Source organism: Lissotriton helveticus, chromosome 6, assembly GCF_964261635.1.
Source record: "Lissotriton helveticus chromosome 6, aLisHel1.1, whole genome shotgun sequence".
Lineage (NCBI taxonomy): Eukaryota > Metazoa > Chordata > Amphibia > Caudata > Salamandridae > Lissotriton > Lissotriton helveticus.
The window spans coordinates 667,741,631-667,760,630 of record NC_136067.1 but is presented as its reverse complement, the minus strand read 5'-3'; the positions used below and the strand labels follow the sequence as shown (position 1 = coordinate 667,760,630).

At 47.6% G+C, this 19,000-nt stretch overlaps 1 protein-coding gene across 3 annotated transcripts in view; it reads left to right on the top strand.

Moving 5' to 3' along the window:
* Positions 1–19,000, top strand: part of IBTK (inhibitor of Bruton tyrosine kinase) — an 876,521-nt gene that overhangs the window by 267,860 nt on the left and 589,661 nt on the right. For all 3 annotated transcript variants that reach the window (XM_078648126.1, XM_078648125.1, XM_078648127.1), the window contains one exon: positions 15,285–15,462. In XM_078648126.1, coding sequence (XP_078504252.1) covers positions 15,285–15,462 — 178 coding nt within the window. The remainder of the gene's footprint in view (positions 1–15,284; positions 15,463–19,000) is intronic.

The window sequence follows — 19,000 nt, the reverse complement described above, 5'->3', positions numbered from 1 at the left end:
ATGGGACAAGCATGTGAAAATAGTTTTCTCTCAAACATGATTCATGATATCCCAGCAGAAGATTTTTCACAGGGTAAAATCACCTTAGAACACACCACAATTCCTGAAATTAGTATGGTACCAGCAACAAATGAATTCTAACGTAACTAAAGTCTGTTATCACCCTTTATAGATCTCCTTTTGGTAACCCTCAAAATCTTCGATTCACTTCAATGCATTTCAACGGGGTACTATCATGTATATTGGTCCCAAGATGGCTGCCAGCAATTCCAGGAAGTGCTGACAGCCAATCAGATCTCACGATGACATGTGTGGTTAGGCTCCGCCCAGATATCGATATTTTTTCTTTTTCAAATTTCTTAGCAACTACTGAACGGATTTACACCATTTAACAAAAAGAGTTCTGTTCGAGGCATATGAGCTGCAGATACTACACTTTTGCATTAGATCGCCACCTGGTGTTGGGCTCGGATGATTGCATGTTGTTGTCGTCTTGGAAGAAATCTTTTGTAGTCACGAGATAGGTGACTCCTCCCTTGGACGATAGTGCGCATGGGCATCGACTCCAGCCTTAGATTGTTTTTTTCCGCCACTGGGTTCGGATGAACTTTTTCCGCTCCGCCTCGAAATCTACTTTTCAAGCACTTTGCAGCGCAAAAAATCATAAAAACTTTACTTCACTAACTTCGATATCGACTGACATAGTTTCGACTCCATCAGCTCGAGTCCGGTCGTCGACGCGGGCCCTTTGGGCCTATCCACGCCGTGAGGCCTACACCTCATGGAAAAGACGCCATTTAAGAAATGCCTAGAGTGTGGAGCAAAATTTCCACACAGTGACCACCACGAGGTCTGCAACCTGTGTTTATCGCCAGAACACGACGAATCCAACTGTCCTTTCGATCCAAGAAAACCATCCGAGATCGGAGGGCCCGTCGACGCGACATGCAGAGATCAGCTCCGGAACCGGTAGACTTCTTCGACGAGGATGTTCCTCTCGTTTCCGAAGAAGATTCCGATGATCTCCAAATCCTATCAGAGGCAGACAACTCAGATGACTCCATACCATCGGGTCAGCGCATGAGTACTACTGCCCCTCCACCACGCACAGCACCCAGATCGTAGGCAAAGGTCAACACTCCGCCTCTGGGGCAGGTCGCGACCGAAAAACCACTTCGAAAGCCCCGCCATCGAGCCCGGCTCCGAAGAAAGCAGTTAAGCCTTCCGGTAGCCCTTTACTGAGCAAGCTGCACGTGCCGATCCCACCATCTCCCTCGGCACCGAAACCAAAAGAAGTCTCCGCTCCAAGACCGCGTCACTTCGGAAGACAAAGGTGCGAAGCCAGCGTCTGAAGCCGACGAGACCAGCTTCCACTCCAAAGACATAGTCTTCGAAACCGACACGGCCTGATTCCGATGTGCCCAAGCCCTCGAAACAGCCTATGACACCGAAAACAACATCTTCGGTGCAGAAAACAACGCCAAAGGACAATGTAACACTTCCTAAGGCTAAAGACAAGCAGCAACCTCGTCCGGAACTGAAAAAATCGGCGACGACAAAGGTTCCACAAGTAGAAGAACTTTTCCAACCAGATACTCTGCAAAAGAAGATCTACATTGACCCAAAAAAAGGAGCTGTATCCACTATACCACACAAGAAGAGGAAGGCAGATACAACACCCACACCTGTAGTACCTGCTAAGAAGAAGGACTCTGCCACATCTCCTATGCACCCTTCTTCTCCTATACTTCCTTCTCCTTCATCCCCTGTTCCTCTTAACATTTCACCACAGATTTCTCCTCCAAGTTCTCCTACTCTGTCTTCACACTCCCCTCAAAACGATGATGAGTATAGCCTAGGGAGAGGAATAGACCCAGATAAGCCTTTCCCATACCCTTTAGATGATCCAGACTGGGAGTACCCAAACCCAAGGGGATGTACCTGATATTCCTGACCCACAGTCATACCCATCAAAACCTTCTCCCCCAGAAGATAACATTAGGTTTGGACACCTATTGAACAGAGCTGCCATTTACCATGGGGTCACTGTGCACTCTGATGAGGCAGAGGAGGATTTTCTATTAGAGACATTTGAACAATCGTAAAGGTCTGTTCAAATTCTTCCTATGATTAAAGGGGTCATCAAACATGCTCCAGAGGTATTTAAAGACCCTGTATGTACTAGGATCATAGACCCTAGAATTGAGAAAAAATATAGGCCTGCACCTACAGATCCTACCTACATTAAGGGATAACTACCATTAGATTCACTAGTTGTATCAAATGCTAGGAAAAGGGCAAACTTACAAACATCAGGTGAAGCACCCCCCCCGACAAAGAATCTAAAGTAATAGATGCCTCAGGCAAAAGAATAGCTGCGCAAGCTACTAACATATGGCGTATAGCTAACACACAAGCCCTCCTTTCAAGATATGACAGGGCTCATTATGATCAGTTAGTGAAACTAATAGAACATCTACCTGACCAATATAAAACGCAGGCAACCGACCTTATACAAGAAGGCAAGCTAATTTCCAATGCATCAATCAAGTGTGCACTTGATGTGGCAGACACTGCGTCTAGAGCTGTGAACACTAGTGTCCTACTTAGAAGACATGCGTGGCTACGCATTTCAGGATTTAAACAGGAAGTGCAAACTACCATTTTAAATCAACCATTTAATCAAAATCAATTGTTTGGACCAGAGGTAGACACAGCACTTGAAAAGATGAAGAAGGATACAGAGACTGCCAAATCTATGGGAGCTTTACAGTCCACACAAGCTAGAACTTCCTTTAATCGCTCCTTCTACAGAGGAGGCTCCAAACAGACTGGAGCAGACAACACAACATCCTTCAAATCTAACACACAAACATCCTCTAACAAAGGTTATTTTAGAGGAGGATATAGAGGAAACCATAACAAAGGAAGAGGTCGGGGTAACAACAATATTCAAACCTCTTCCACCACAAAACAGGGACTTCCCTCTGCTTCCCCAACAGCATTCCACTCCTGTGGGGGGCAGATTAACACAGTTCCTAACTGTCTGGAATTCCAATACAACAGACAAGTGGGTAAGTCAAATTATCCAGTATGGCTACTGCCTAGACCTTATAGCAACCCCTCCATACATACCACCCAAGCAGCGTCCAATGTCTGCAGAACATCTTACTCTGATCAAACAAGAAGTACTGTCACTTCTTCAAAAGGACGCAATAGAAATAGTTCCTTTACAGCACCAAGGAACAGGGGTTTACTCGCTGTATTTTCTAATACCCAAGAAGGACGGGACACTAAGACCAATTCTCGACCTCAGCCCCCTCAATCATTACATACAATCTGATCATTTTTATTTGATCACTTTACAACAAGTAAAGTGCTTCCACTGCTGCAACAAGGCAATTTCCTTACAACGCTAGATTTAAAGGACGCCTACTTCCACATTCCGATACATCCTGCTCACAGGAAGTATCTAAGGTTTGTACTAGAAGGACAACATTATCAATTCAAAGTCCTTCCATTTGGAGTTACAACAGCACCAAGAGTATTCACAAAGTGCCTAGCAGTAGTAGCAGCACATCTCAGGAGGCAACAAATGCATGTCTTCCCTTATCTAGACGGTTGGCTCATAAAAGCCAAATCATTCAATCAGTGTGTTCAACACACACATCAGACAATTCAAACATTGCACAACTTAGGGTTTACAATAAACTACACCAAGTCGCACCTGCAACCCTCTTATACACATCAGTATCTAGGGGCTACAATAAACACGTCCACAGCTCTAGCGTATCCCAGTCCAGCAAGGATACAGAGCATTCAAGCCTTGGTCTCAAAGTTCCAACATCAGTACTCTCTCCCAGCTAGAGTGTTCATGAGACTAATAGGCATGATGGCATCTTGCATCTTATAATACTAATAATAAGGAAGTTTATAAAGCGCCTGGTTATGCCAACGGCGTTCCCTGCGCTGTAGTAAGTGGGAGAAACCGATCCCCATGCCCAGTCTAGTGACACACAGGTCTATTAATGAAGGAACAGGTATGTTTTAAGCTCTCTTCTGAACCTGATCGCAGAGGGTTCCAGCCGAAGCTCCAGAGGGAGTTTGTTCCAGCTCTTGGCTGCCAAGAGCCGGAAAGATCTACCACCCATCCTGGCCCTCTTGACTTTTGGGACAAGCAGCAGGCCAGTCCCACTAGATCTAAGGGACGGTGCGGGCCTGTAGACTGTAATAAGACTCTGCAGAGGCATGGAACCGATGCCTTGGGTGATGCGGTGGCATGTACAAAGGGCCTTGAACACAATTCTCTTCCTGACTGGAAGCCAGTGTAGAGTGTCCAAGGCCCTTTTAGAGGCAGCCCTTCTCGGTTGCCTGAGAACCAGCTGAGCCGCCGCATTTTGCATAGCCTGAAGTCAGTTAAGACTTTTGACAGTGGCACACAAATACAGTATGTTGCCATAATCTAAGCGAGAAGTAACAAGTGCATGCACTAGCATCTTCCTGGCCTCTATAGGGAGGAGGTCCATAGTTTTGCGTAGATTCTTCAGGACACCAAAGCAGGTCCCCACTACACGTCTGATATGGGGTTCAAATGTGAGATCAGAGTCTACCCATACACCCAGGTTCTTCACCTGTGAGCACAGTATAGGGGCTGAACCTAAGCAAGACGGCCACCATGCCGATGACCACACTGACGGACCCCCCATACCACGAGCACCTCTGTCTTGCTACCATTCAATTTCAGCAGTTGTTTACCATCCAAGAGGCTAGCTCCTGCATGCATGCCCTGAAATTGGACGCCGCCAGATCCGGTGCCCGTGATAGCGAGATTACCAGCTGCGTGTCATCGGCATATGACACAATCCTAATTTCAAAACCCTCCACTATTCTCGCCACTGGAGATACATAGAGATTAAAAAGGGTGGGGCTCAGGGCAGAGCCCTGAGGCACGCCCTGATTCAGTTTAATAGCTTTGGAGTAGTGGGCGCCCTGTCTGACCTGAAAGCTGCACTCCATCAGGAATGATTGTATCCATTTTAGAGCCGAGCCTGAGACACCGCCCTTATTCAGACACTGTAGCGGGGTGTAATGATCCACAGTGTCAAAAGCGGCGCTCAGGTCCAAGAGAATGAGAGCCATCGTTTGCCCCTCATCTGCTCCCTGCCTAATGGCCTCTGTGGTCATTAGTAGAGCTGACTCCGTAGAGTGAAGTGACCGAAATCCAAATTGAGTGGGGTGCAGGAGATTGGCTTCTTCCACATATGCCATGAGCTGTAAGTTTACTACCTTCTCCGCCACTTTCGCCAGATGCGGTAACAGCGAAATAGGGCGAAGATTTTCCAATTTGTCAAGGCTGATATTGGGTTTCTTCTGGAGTGGGAGAACAACCTTTTTCCAGCTGGCAGGCACCGAATGCATACTAAATGATACATCTAGAAGATGCCTGATATAAGGCTCAAGATTAGCAATGCTCTCACCAAGCAGTTTGGATGAGGCAGGATCCCTAGCTGAGCCAGACTTTATAGTTCGACAGATCTTGCAGAGCGACTCGGGGGTGGGGTGATGAAACTATCCACCCTCCGACTCTCACCAACACCTCCGATCGGTTCCACAAATTCTGCACCCGTTTTTATGGCTCCAGGAAAGGAAGAGTACATTTTCTCCACTTTCTCTGAGAAAAAAACTGCAATGCGGTCACATGATTCCACTGAACCTTCCATGGGGGTAACAGACGCTGTCAATGAGGAAATCTCCTTATAGATCTTAAATAGTTCCTTGGAGGAGTTCCCTGCTGCTCCAATTCTCTCAGCATAATACGAGGCCTTAGCCCGTCTAATAAGCACATGGTATTTTTTACGCTTTTCTAAGTATTCCAGCTTAGCCTGGCTAAGAAAACCTTTCCTCCATTGTCTCTCAAGATGTTTACACTCTGTCTTAGCCAGGCGCAAATCAGCGTTGTACCAAGGTGCAGATTTCTGTGCTCTATTCGAAGTTTTGTTCTGTAGTAACGGGCCACACTATCTAGAGTTTGTTATGCGTCTTTCTAAGTTGAGGCAGGCAATTTCAGCGTCAATACCCCCTGGTGACCCCCCTCAGACTAGAGCTTCATTGAACTTAATCTGTGAGAAACCCGCCCATTTGCGACACGGGTGGTTTAACACAGGTTGTTCGGGGGCTCTAGGTTCTGGGACCTTCACCACAAAGGGAACAAAGAAATGGTCGGACCAGGGGATAGGGGTGGGAGTAGTAACTCTGACTCCCTCCAAATTAGCGAATACCGGATCCAGTAAATGGCCATGCTGATGGGTAGGGGCATTGGATTTCAGACCTAATTGCAATGACTGGAGTTCCTGACGCAGGTCTAAAGCCCCCCTATTGAGGGAATTCTCCAGATGAATATTAAGGTCACCCAGCAATAGGAATTTATTATTCCGTAGAGCTGAGTCCGTAATTCCTTCCAATAAGCTAGGCACAAACTGTGTATATGGGCCAGGAGGCCTGTAGACCAGGAGTCCTTTCACCATAAGGTGAGAGCTGACCCTAATTATAAATGAGCCTGCCTCACTATCTGCTAAGGTCATAGGTTCCAGAGAGCAGCACAGTGGATGTTTAAAGACAATGGCTACCCCACCACCTCTGCCAGACGTCCTATCAATCCTGGCTATCATATACCCCGAGGGTAGGGCCTCGATAATTTCTGAGTCGGAGTCCAGCCATGTCTCCGTAAGGAATAAAAGGTCAAGTTTTCTATCAGCAAGTAAATCGAAGATGTCCAATTTATTTTTGCACATAGATCTACAATTCAGCAGGCCGCAAGACAGCCCTGTAATCCCTAGCTTTAGCTTTCCTACAGTGCTGTGACTGATTGGGCAATGATCACATCCAGCGTCCTGACAAGCAACCATACTGTGGCTGCACGTGCTAGATGTCCTCGGGCACAGATCGTACAATTGTGCTATATTCCACTGAATTCGAGCCTTTTTTTGGCCAGGGTTTCTGGCTCCGGTCCCCGTACGGCCGCAGACGGGCTTGCCAGTGCAGCTCTTCCAGGCTGCACTGGCAAGCAGAAAGCCCATTTGTTCTTAGTCACACACAGGATGTCACAATCAGTGCTGCAACCCTGGGTGAGACACTCTGTCTTACATGCTCTGGGTTCCCTTGATACCACATACTAAGGGACTTAGAAGTAAGTCAGCGTATTCCATTTGGGTGTAGCCAATTCAACATACATTTTGGAATGGGTTAGAACACTGGCACTGAGGTCTGGTTATCGGGCCTCAGTGCATTGAGTAAATAAAACAGCAGCATAACTCCAAAACGTTTGGCGGTGATCAATCAAAAAGAGGCATTTCCTTACAAACACTATCAGAGGAGAACAAGACTCCATCATAAGAACAGTTTTTTGTAATTTAGCCTTTTCACATCTCAGATTGCAGTCTGATTGTCTACGGACCAGACAGTGTTTTAAATGTTATTCTTTGACCCACTTGTACCCAAGGAAGGTTAGCTAAGACTGGGGCTATAATATCCCATTGCCTAATGATAAAAATCATTCTGGCCGCCAGATTCTGAATCATTCGAAGTCTATCAGTCTGACTGGAAGTTTGAGATAAAGCTCTTTGCAATAGTCCAGTCTTGCTGAAACCTACATCTTCATAATTTGAATATTTTGCTCCATGATAAAGAATTGAATTATACGTTTCAATCGGATTAATTGGAAGAAGCACATCTTTACCACTGGACTCACTTACTATTCCATTACTAAATCTGCGTCAAGCATTGTATCCTTATTTATTTAAATTTTGGCACAGCCTGGTTCTATAGAGATGGGAAGAATGTTTAGTTTCAGACATTTGTTTTTCTACATGGAAACATAATTTCAGTTTTTTGTTGTCATATTCAACGTCATTACCATTCATTCCTTACAAGGAGTTTCTGTGTTGTGACCAAAGAAGTCAGTTTACACACAGTTTAAAAAATGAGTCCAGCTTAATACTGAAGAGCATTGTCCGAGCCATCAGTTATTCAGTAACTGCTGTTATTGTTGTCTTAGCCGATATCTACTAATTGGTTTAATATTTAGAAAGCCATTGTTTTCTTAAGTCACTCAGCTGTAAGTTAAACAAACTACTCATAATAGTAAGCTGGCTAGCAGAATTTCTGCACTTGTTTTGTGAAGGTGCATTGTTAAGTTGAAACAAACTTTGGCGAGGGGGTCATTTAAATTAGCCATGAAATCTTGTTTTTCTTTCTTTATGTTTTTTTTTTTATATTTCTTTTTATTAACAAGTCGACAAAAGCTTATCAAGCAATTACAAGCAGGTTACCACCTTTAAACAGTTACATCGTATAGAATTCAAATAACATTACAGACATTATTTTCAGCAGATCAAGGGGATCCAACAGCTTCTGCATCAGGCTGACAACTAGGCGGGTGACAAATGTCTCCACTGTAACGATTCCAGGCCCCTCATACCTTTGTCCACTTCCCTGGCATCCCCGAGCTATAAAGACTGACTCCTCCCTAAACATGCACCAGTCTAGATCATCTTTCCACTTGCTCACTAGGGGCGGTTGAGCAGCCACCCACTTCTGCGCAATGTTACGTTTCTCTATCATATACGGCAGTGCGCCCATTGTGTATTGTAGATGTTTAGATCCATAGGTTCCTAGACGTTTAAGATACATCTTCGAGCCTCTGGCTGCAAATCCACCCCCAACACCGAGCGCAGTGTGTGGTATATGTCCCTCCAGTAGTGTTGTATCCGCTGACAGTGCCATAGTGTGTGGATGAATGTTCCCAGTTCCCCACATCCTCTTCTACACTCCCCACTTTCCGCCCTTCCCATTCAAACCAAACAAGGACCCGTTATATAAATCTTATGTAATATTTTAAGCTGCACTACTCTCAGCCTGGCTTGGATCGCCACTATGCGTGGAGAGGAGACTGCCTCTCGCAGGCCTCAACGTCCAGTTGAAGACCGTCCCAGGTCCAATGTCCCCTGAGGGTCTGCAACGGGTCTTCCATGTTGTTTATCAACTTCCTATATATTAGGGAGATGGTCTATTCTGGGAAATGCCCGTCTAGCCCTCTGTCCTCTAGGGGAGATGCCTCCGGGAGTACCACGTCACTGGGGACATGGGTGAGTAAGGCACTTCGGATCTGTAGATAACGGAAGTACTCAGCGTCCGACAAGTTATAGTGATCCTTAAGCGACGCAAATGATTGTACCGTTCCACCTCCCCAGATGTCTTTAATATGGGTAATCCCTATGAGGTCCCACTTATCAAGCCCCTTAGATTTCCAGAGGTTTCCCAGTTTCTCAGAATTACACATTGGCTTGGCTAGGGTCACATTTGAGGTGTTTAGTGACTACATGCCAAACGTGGACGGAATGTGCAGTAGGGCCCGTTAGTGGGTGTCGACAGAGTTTAGCATATAGCACTCTAGTATAGTCCCCCCCCCAGGAAGCTGCCATCTGTCCAGTCCATATCCGGGGTCACTTGGATGCCCGTAGATCCTGTGATAAATAGTTGCCAGTTGAGACGCCCAGTAGTACTTATTTAAGTCCGGCAGGCTAATTCCACCGTCATACCAGTTAAGGGTCAATTTGGAGAACGCTATTCGAGGTCTCCCCTCCCAGAGTAACTGTCTCTGAAGGCCCTCTATCTCTTTAAAATAGGTCGCTGGGACTAGATCCATCGTGTTTTGGAGCGTGTAAAGAAAACGCGGCAGGGCCATCATTTTAAAAAGGGCCGCCCTGCCCAGCATGGACAGCGGAAGAGCTTTCCAGTGCGCAACGTCCCTCTCAAGTCTCTGTATAGGTGGGTCCAGACTCCGAGCGTACCGGAGCTTCGGGTCCAGTGTAACAAAGATTCCAAGATACCGGAACCCATCAGACACGATCTGGATCGGGCAACCCCCTTAAGAACGTAGACCACTGATTTGAGCCAATTCACTGTGAATCCGGAGTACCTGCCAAATATGTCCAGCACGTCAAGGAGGCAGCTCAGTTAGCCTCTGGGGTTAGTAAGGTATAGGAGAACGTCATCCGCATACAATGATACCTTGTCCTCCCAGTCCAGGGACCACCTCACCCCGCGAATAGACCGATCCTGCCTAATCCAGGCCGCCAGTGGTTCCAGTGGGCAACCCTGTCTAGTGCCCCTGCTGAGTTAGAAGTGTGAGGATTTACGATTGTTCACCACTACCCGGGCCATTGGGCCGGAGTATAGGAGGTGAATCCAGCCTATGTATTCCTGTCCAAAGCCCAACTTGCCTACCACTGCAAACAGATAAGGCCTCTCCACCATATCAAACGCCATGGTGGCGTCCAATGACACTAACACTGCCGACCCCTGTATAGTAGACGCGCGACTCAATACTCAGTGCAGCCGCCGTAGGTTAAGGGCGGTGTTCCGGTGTGGCATGGAGCCGGACTGATCCAGGTGGACCAGCGTGGTGATTACTTTAATCAGTCGAGTCGTCAGTAATTTGGAAAGGACCTTGGGTTCCACATTCAAAAGTGAAATAGGTCAATAGGAGGCGCAATTCGATCTGGGCTTGCCTTCTTTGTGTATGACCACTATATTGGCTACTCGTTGGTCGTATGGAAGCATGCCCTTCTCCCTACTCTGTCAGCATATCCCGGAAATGATGGGCTATTTTATTGGAATGCAATTTATACAGTTCGATGGGAATACCATTGGGCCCTGTCGCTTTCCGCGGATTCACACCTGAATAGCCTGCGCCACTTCATCATCGGTCAGAGTCCAAATATACCCTATTGTTATCTGAGAGCGTGGGTAGTATTATGTCTCTTATCATATCAGCGTTTTCTTCTTCCGTAAATCTCCTGGCCGTACTATATATTTTACGGTAGTGGTCGGGAAATGTGTCAGCTATAGCCTGCGGTTCCGTTATAGGACCGGAGTCCTGCCCTAACACCTCGGGCACTAGTCTCGAAGCCCACTCTCGTCTATCTAGCCACGCTATTAACTTCCCAGCTTTATCTCCAAGCTCATAAACTCTACCTTGTACCTGTCTACTTTGTACCTTGGCCCTGTCCCTGGCAATGCCATGAAACTCATCTTGTCTCAACCGGAGAAGATGAAGGCCCTCAGGGGAGACCGCCCGTGCCAGTCCCTCTTCTGACTTTACTACTTCTTTTTCCGCTCTGTCGAGGTCAGCCTGCTTCTCCTTCTTTTTCTCGGCTATCGGGGAGAGCGATTCACCTCGAATTACTGTTTTATACGCCTCCCAAACAATCTGTGTGGAGTCTACCAAGGCTGTGTTTTTCTGGAAGTAATGATCCGCAACTTTAACAATACTACTCCGGGTGTGTGGATCTTTTAGGTGCCACGGATTAATTGAAGCCACTATCCCCGCACTCAGACCCTCCCACTCCAGTCGCAACCACACAGGGGAGTGATCTAAAATGCCCCGTCCCAAGTGACGTATTTCTCGGATGGTATGGACTTGTGATAAGTACATAGTCTATTCTTGACAAACTGTGATGTGCCCACGATATATGTGTAAAGTGCTTCCTCTCTGGGTTGTATGCCCTCCAGCCATCTACAAGTCCCACTGTATCTGCGAACTCAGGGAGCCACTTCTGAGCTGGTCTGATTACACTAGGGGGATGTCGGTCTAGTCCCCGGACATCACCGCTTTAAAGTCCCCTCTCAACACCATGACACCCATTGGGAAAGTGAGAAAGATTGCACTTAGATCTTTGAACGTTTCAGACTGCAGGCGAGGAGGGACACAGATTGAGACAAACGTGGCTGTCTTCCCTTCCCACTGGCCCGATACCCCTACATATCTACTCCGTTTGTCTGTCCTCATGGCCCGCAGAGAGAAAGGAAACTCATTTTTAATCAGTATACCTACCCCCGCGACCCAGAGGTAAATCCTGCATGCGCCACTAGTTTATACCCCCCCCCGTGCAAGGCCATGCATTTGTTTCCTATCAGATGGGTTTCCTGTAAAAGGATCCCGTCCGGTGCATGCCGTCTAATGAATCGGTTGACCATCCCCCGCTTTATTTCGTCCCCTAGCCCATTGACATTCCAGCTAAGCACTTTGATCTCCGATCTGCATCCATCACCCAACATCTAGCTTCAGTCGTAGGTGTAGTAGCCCTGCCCTGCTTTCTAATGATGTTGATAATTTCAAAACCGTAAACAAAAAAATTCCAACATTAAAAAAAAAAAAGTCCCCTCCCCACCTCCCCCTCCCTGCACCCCTGCTCCTGGCTTACGCTCATCCCCAACTGGCAGAGTGCCTATCGCCCTATACACACACTACTAAATAACTAAAGGTAGTGAATGGGAAAGGAAGCCAAACACCCCCCCCCATCCCCAGGCCCAGAATTGTCTCAAACAATTTGTCCTTTGAAGTGTCTGTTTCTTAGTGCAGAATACAATTTAGCCTTGGATAGAGTCTGATGCCTTATCGCAGCGCCAACACCCCTGTACCTGACCATGGTTGTTCAGTCTGTAATTAGAAATGACGGCCCTCAGTCTTGTTCGTGCGTTGCTAGGTCTCCATCTCCGTTCCTTGCTCCAGAGCCGCCAAGAGTACGGCTGTCGAGCCAGTCAGCCGCCACCTCACGATTGTTGAACCATGCTCTTCCCTCTACCTCCACCCTCAGACGCGCCGGGAACATCATAGCATATCTTATTCCTTTGTCTCTGAGTTTTTTCTTTGCCGCCAGGAAGTTCCTACGCTGTTTCTGTACCAGTTGCGTAAATTCGGGAAAGAAAGAGAGGGTGGCATTCTCGTACCGCAAGGGGAAACCCGTCCGGGCAGCCTGCAGGATAGCGTCTCTGTCTCTAAAGTGCAAGGCCCTCGCGATCATCAGCCGCGGGGGTGCTCCGGGGTTAGGCCGCCCGCCTGTGACCCTATGTGCCCATTCGATAGTGAAGTAATTGCTCAGCCCCTTGGGATTCAGGTGGGTTAAAATCAGATCCTCTACTAACAGGTCAGAGGCCGGTCCTTCTGATTTCTCGGGGATTCACAAAATGTGAACATTATTGCGCCTCGCCCTCCCTTCATAGTCGTCCAGCCCTGTCGCGGGACGATTTAAGATCTCGTTCTTCCTGCTGAAGCTGGGCAACAGCATCCGTTAGGTTGGCAGTCTTTACATCAAGGGACTTGATCTTTTAATTAACTTTGATGAGGTCCGCGCGTATGAGATTCACTTCCTTAGAAACTGTATCCAGCTTATGGTCCAGCGACTCCAGTTTTTTGCCAAAGGGAAGATCTGATTCCATCAATGGCCGACATAACATCATGTAGGGTCAAGTCCGAAACCGGACCCGCTGCGTCTCCTCCCCTTAGCTGGTGTCTTTGGGTCTGCTGGTGAACCCCTAGGGAGAGTGTACCTGTCCAGCTTATTCGTCTGAATCTGCCTTGACACCTTAGATGTCCTGGGTTGGTGTTTCTCGGAATCCAGCTTGGTCGCCATTGCGCCCCGCTCACAGGATAGGCCAGGCACGGTAACTATCTCGGACAACACCTCCCTGAGTGCCCCAGTCCACTTCCACAGCACAGGGCAGCTACCTAACCATCCAGTCACTGGAGATCTAGAGATCTGCAATCTCCAGTGAGCATCTATCAAACGATAGTGTCACTTCAGGGCCAGGGCGCCCCGGTTCCGCCAATGTGTCTCCCAGTGTCAGAAAAGGAACCACTGTTGTCCACAGACCGGCACACCGCCGCTTTCGGTGCCGCAACTCATGCCACTGGACATGAGCACGGTCGGCACCGCCCGGTCAGAGCAGCCCCCCTCCTTTATGCGCTCTCTCCCTTGTTGTCTTCGCCTCCTTCCGGCGTCCCGGTCTTCCGATCCTTTCAATACTACTTCAGCCCCCTGCGGCTTGGTATCATTCCGTGGGGGGGCCAGACACCGCCACCTTTCACCTCAGCAGTGTATGTATTCTCAGCAGCTGGTACACTGTCAGCCGGCCAGCCTCCTACCGCCCCGCGGGAGCAGCAGTCGCACCTGTGGCACTGTTCATAAAGACCCCCCCCACCCCCCCGGCAGTCACTCTCCTCCTCCGTCCCAGGCAGGGCCATCGGGCTCTGGTTTTCAATGCAGCCCAGTACCTGGCAGCGCCAGCGTCGCGGGACCTCAATACACCCGGTATCCAGCAAAAAGCAGGCTCCGGAGGGGGAGCCCCCACCAGCAAAAGCCACCGCTCGTCCCCCTCACCGTCGATGTGCCTCCACAGGATTTCCACCACAGACATTACGGGTGATTTCGGTGCGACCGGTGACTTCCGGCCCGAGTCCCTGTTGTTGATGCCCTCCGCACTGGCATCCTCACTACTCCAGACCCTGGTTTCGAATCCCGGGGAGGCCGCAATTTACGATGGCCCGTACTCCGGTGTCTGTACTCACCGGGAGGTCGGAATTTCTGCCAGCCGCTCCGCTTCCGGTCCTCCTTCGATCCAGAGGATTTTAAGGCAGGATTATTGGCAGAATGGTAGGCTTAGGGGGCAACGACGGTGGAGCCGAGGTCTCACGCAGCCATCTCGGTCCGCATCGTGGCTCTTCCCCCCTTTATTTATGTTTTTATATTGAAGCGCATGTCTATAAACAAATAGGCTAAAGGTAGTCTTCATAGTGTAATAACTGTTCCTTTAAAAGGGCTATTTGTTCTTGTATTTTTTCATTGCTTGATAGTCACACATGCAATACATTTTCTTAGTATGCCTAAAACCGTTATTTTTTTTTTCTCTGAATGCTTGTTGTGATCGATACGTACACCTCTGAAGTACTGGAAAAAGGCACGTCTTAAATTAGGAATGCATACAGTTGAGTTCTAAGGCTTTGAGTTGAGGTAATATATTTTGGTACAGTGGGGTGTTGAAAGCTCTTTAGAATGCAACTGAGCTACACCCTCTTTTTTAAATAAAAGAATTATGTCTACAACTGGTGAAATATTATAGTGAGAAGATAGAGCCTTTGCTAATGGCAAGTTGTTACTGAGATTAGCTGCATTCTAGGGTTGTCTGGGGTTACTGTAAATTGATTCCTCAAAATTGAGTTTTCTGTTTTGAATGGGGGCTCGGTCAGGGGACTAGTGAATTTTCCGTAGTTCCTTGTCATTACTTTCCACTGTTGTGTTTTCGAGCTTTCTACTCTGGCCTGCAGTTGTAGGTGGCGGTTAACTGACATGAATGCCTCTAGCAAACAATAATAACACGTAATTCTGTTACAGGTGAGCAGTGGCAGAGTAATTGATTAATCAGATAACGTATGCCCTTTTTTGTAGGTATTTTGCTGGCGGTCCCCAAGTAGTACCATGAAGCAATGTCGCTGGCTTTACGGACGACAAGTTTTCATGTCTGACGTAGCTTTAAATAAGAATGGACTCCTGTTTGTCACACACGATGGAGAAGGTTTCTCAGGCAAGTGGCATGGAGAAGCCAAAGCAATGACCGAAAGTAAAGGTACGGATGCATTTCTATATTTTTACCAACCACCCATTTCCGATTCATACTTTGTATCATGGCTATTTAAGTATTATACAGGTATACTTTACAAAACCTCTAAATTAATCTTTAAGGTGCTGACATATCTCAGAGCGCTAGGCATGATCCAGTTGCTGCATTTTAAAGAGACCTCGATGAGAGATGCCCAAGCTTGTAAATCAAAAAAGGATTTGTGCTGGCTCTCATTTAACTCATATTTTGATTAAACTTTATCTTCTTAGTGCGATCATAAGTGTATGATTAAACTATTCTGCCTGAAATTACTGGAGGGAAAACTACAGAGAAGTCTGGGAAAGGAAAGTGGAATGAGTGGTGCCAAGAAGTTTCAGCAGCAGCTATTAGCATAAGCTACCAATATTGCCGTCTCTGAGGTACTCCTTATTTCTAACAGTAGCTTGGCTGGGCGTGGGCTCTTTTGTAAAGTCTTTGCAGGATGACTGCCAAGCCCAGGCCACTGAGTCACCCAGTGCCTCTTTTCTCTGTAAGTTCATGTTTGGTGTCTTTGTACTCACAATTTAAAATACTAACTCATGGTGAAGTTAGATTTTCAATTGCAATTCTGAAAATGTAATCTTTAGAAAGTTGCAATGTCTTGCCTTTGCCATTTGGTTCCCTCTGCAGCTTGTCTCTGGGTCACATGACTGGGTCTAGCTGTTAGTTGGGCTTTGTGTATTTTTCCTAGCTAACCTGCCAGTGTTGCCCCACCCAGTCACACCTTAGCACAATGGTTGCTAAGGTGTGACTGGGTGGGACAACACTGGCAGGATGGAATGGAGGAGCTGGGAACAGCCCTGCTTTCTCTAATAGTCTGTACCCTGCCTCTACACAGAGGGCCTGTTACATAACAATAGGGTGTACCCAGTTTGCAGCTGAACCTGGGCCAGAAATAGTACATACAACAAATGGTCCAACTGACCGATAAGCTTTCGGACTTAGCGAGAGTAATAAAATCCTATGGAATTGCCCTGACAACCTATGCTGATGATACACAACTGGTGCTTTCCGTACACAGCAATGGTACATCAGTGGCAGCAAACTTCCAAAATGGAATGCGGGCTATCAGTTCCTGGATGTCATCAAACTGTCTCAAATTAAACTCTGATAAAACAGAGGTGATGACATTCGGGAACCTGGACCCTATTTGGTCCCCTCGATGGTGGCCATCGGAGATGGGAGCTCCCCCTCAACCAGTCACCAAGGTTCGCAACCTTGGAGTCATATTCGATGACAAAATGACATTTCATCATCACATCAACTCAGTGGTCTCCTCATCTTTCTATATCCTGAAAAGAATCAAAAAACTCCTGCCTTACCTTCCATCTTCAGCCGGTAAAACTCTAATCAGCACTTTGATCTTTTCCAAAACTGATTATTGTAACGCCCTTCTCTTGAACGCCCAGAAAAAAATCATCAACCGACTGCAATTAGTCCAGAACGCCTCGGCTAGAGTCCTGTTGAACGTTCCCAAGTTCACATCCATTTCTCCATACATCCGTCAACTTCACTGGCTCCCTGTTAGGAACCGGACAATATTTAAGGCTCTGTGCATTACCTACAAAGCAGTCAATAATGTAGGTCCACAGTTCCTTAGAGCGGCTTTCTGTCCGCTCGAGCACTCAAGAACACTTCGCTCCTCCTCTGCACACCTGCTCAAAGTCCCGCGAACAAAAAGGGTCAACTGGGGTGACAGGTGTTTCACCATCTCTTCAGCCAAACTTTGGAACACACTGCCCCTCCACATTAAAACTGCCCCTACCCTCCTCAGTTTCAGAAAAAAACTAAAAACATGGCAATTCTCATCATAACTTATCACCGCTGCGATGGTTCTGTATTTCTGAGCGCCGAGACACCTCTGGGTATTTGCGCGCTTTAAAAATTGCACAACCATAAACATAACATAAGGGAAAACAAACAGGAAGGCAGAGCTCCAGAATGCGCCAAGGGCATGGCCAGAGACCCACCAGTCACCAACAGATGTGGAGGAGGGAGAGAGTGATGAGGAAGGATCAGAGCAAGATCTATAAGAGGGTCTTGGAATGCAGCCTGTTGAGGAGGGGGTAACCTACTCCTAGGATTGCGAATTCCTTTGTGTGCAGGAAGCACTCTTTCTTCTGGGGGCTTGACACCAGAGGAGTTGAAGGCCTGGAGGAGTTGAAGGCCTGGAGGGAGGAAAGAAAGCTGAAGCTGGCCCAATTAATGCTGGAAAGGTAGGGAAAGTATTTGGCCATGGAGGCAAAGCAGTCTGAGGATGAGAAGGCCTTGGAAAAGGGGAAGGCTGAGGTTGAGAGGGCCTTAGCTGAGAACAAGCTACTGAGGGAGCTGGAGCTAAAGGCACCGCAACCTACATGACCCAACAGTGATGGTGGCTGCATACCTGCAGTGCCCTCTGGAGACAAGAGGGTCCATATTCCTAAAGGTCTGTGCCTGTTTGTGGTTGGAGATATTGACAAGGGGTTTGAGGCATATGAGATTGCATTACAAATATACAAGATCCCTGAAAAGGATTGGGGGTGGGGCTAGGCTGTGGAGTTATATTCCTAGTGAAGGGAGGGACTTCCTACTGGTCCTAGAGAAGAGAGACAGGATGAGGTATCCCCTCTTAAGGAAGCCCTTGTCAGGACGTATGGTCTGACCCTAGAGGAGTGCTGCTAAAAGTTTAGGTAAAGTCAGAAACTGTCCCAACAGACCTGGGTGGATTGTTATGTTATGTTAAGCGTGTTTCTATAGCGCACAGCTGCCCCAGCAAAGGGGCGTCCCGGCGCTGCAAGTATCTAATAGCACACACAGCCACAAAGGTCGTCACAGACGTCACAAAACCAATAGACTACACTGAGGGGAAGAGGAAAGTTTTAATGGATTTCCTGAAAACGAGCAGGCCGTCCATACCACGAATACATAACATACAGGCAGCGAATTCCATAATTTGGCGGCCAGACGGCGAAACGATCGCCCTCCTGCCCGACAAAGTTTGACCCGCGGGACAATCACCAGGTGCTGCCCCAGTGAACGCAGTTGTCGGGGGAGGGGGGACATACAGGGTCAAAAGGCCTCCCAAAAGCGCCGGGCTAGCAGTTTTTAAGATCTTAAAGGATATACATAGAGCTTTAAACTGGATCTGCTTCTCCATCGGAAGCCAGTGCAGCCCTTGAATAGTGGCCCCCAAATGGCAAGAGCGGGGGAGACCTACCAGTATTCTAGCTGCGGAGTGTTGTACTCGTTGCAGCCAAAGTATCTCTGCTTTATTGGCCCCTAAGAGCAGGGAGCTGGCATAGTCCAAGCAAGATGATATAGTTGTCTGCACAATTAATTGTCGTACTGCTGGGTCAAACCATTTCAGGAGAGGTTTAAGACCCCTTAACAGTTCTACACAGGTAGCAGCAACCCTCTTTGTGTGGGTCTTGAAACTAAGAGTCGAGTCCATTCAGACCCCGAGATTCTTTACCACTGTCTTAGGCATGGGCATAACTCCTAGGAGCGATGGCCACCAGTGTTCATT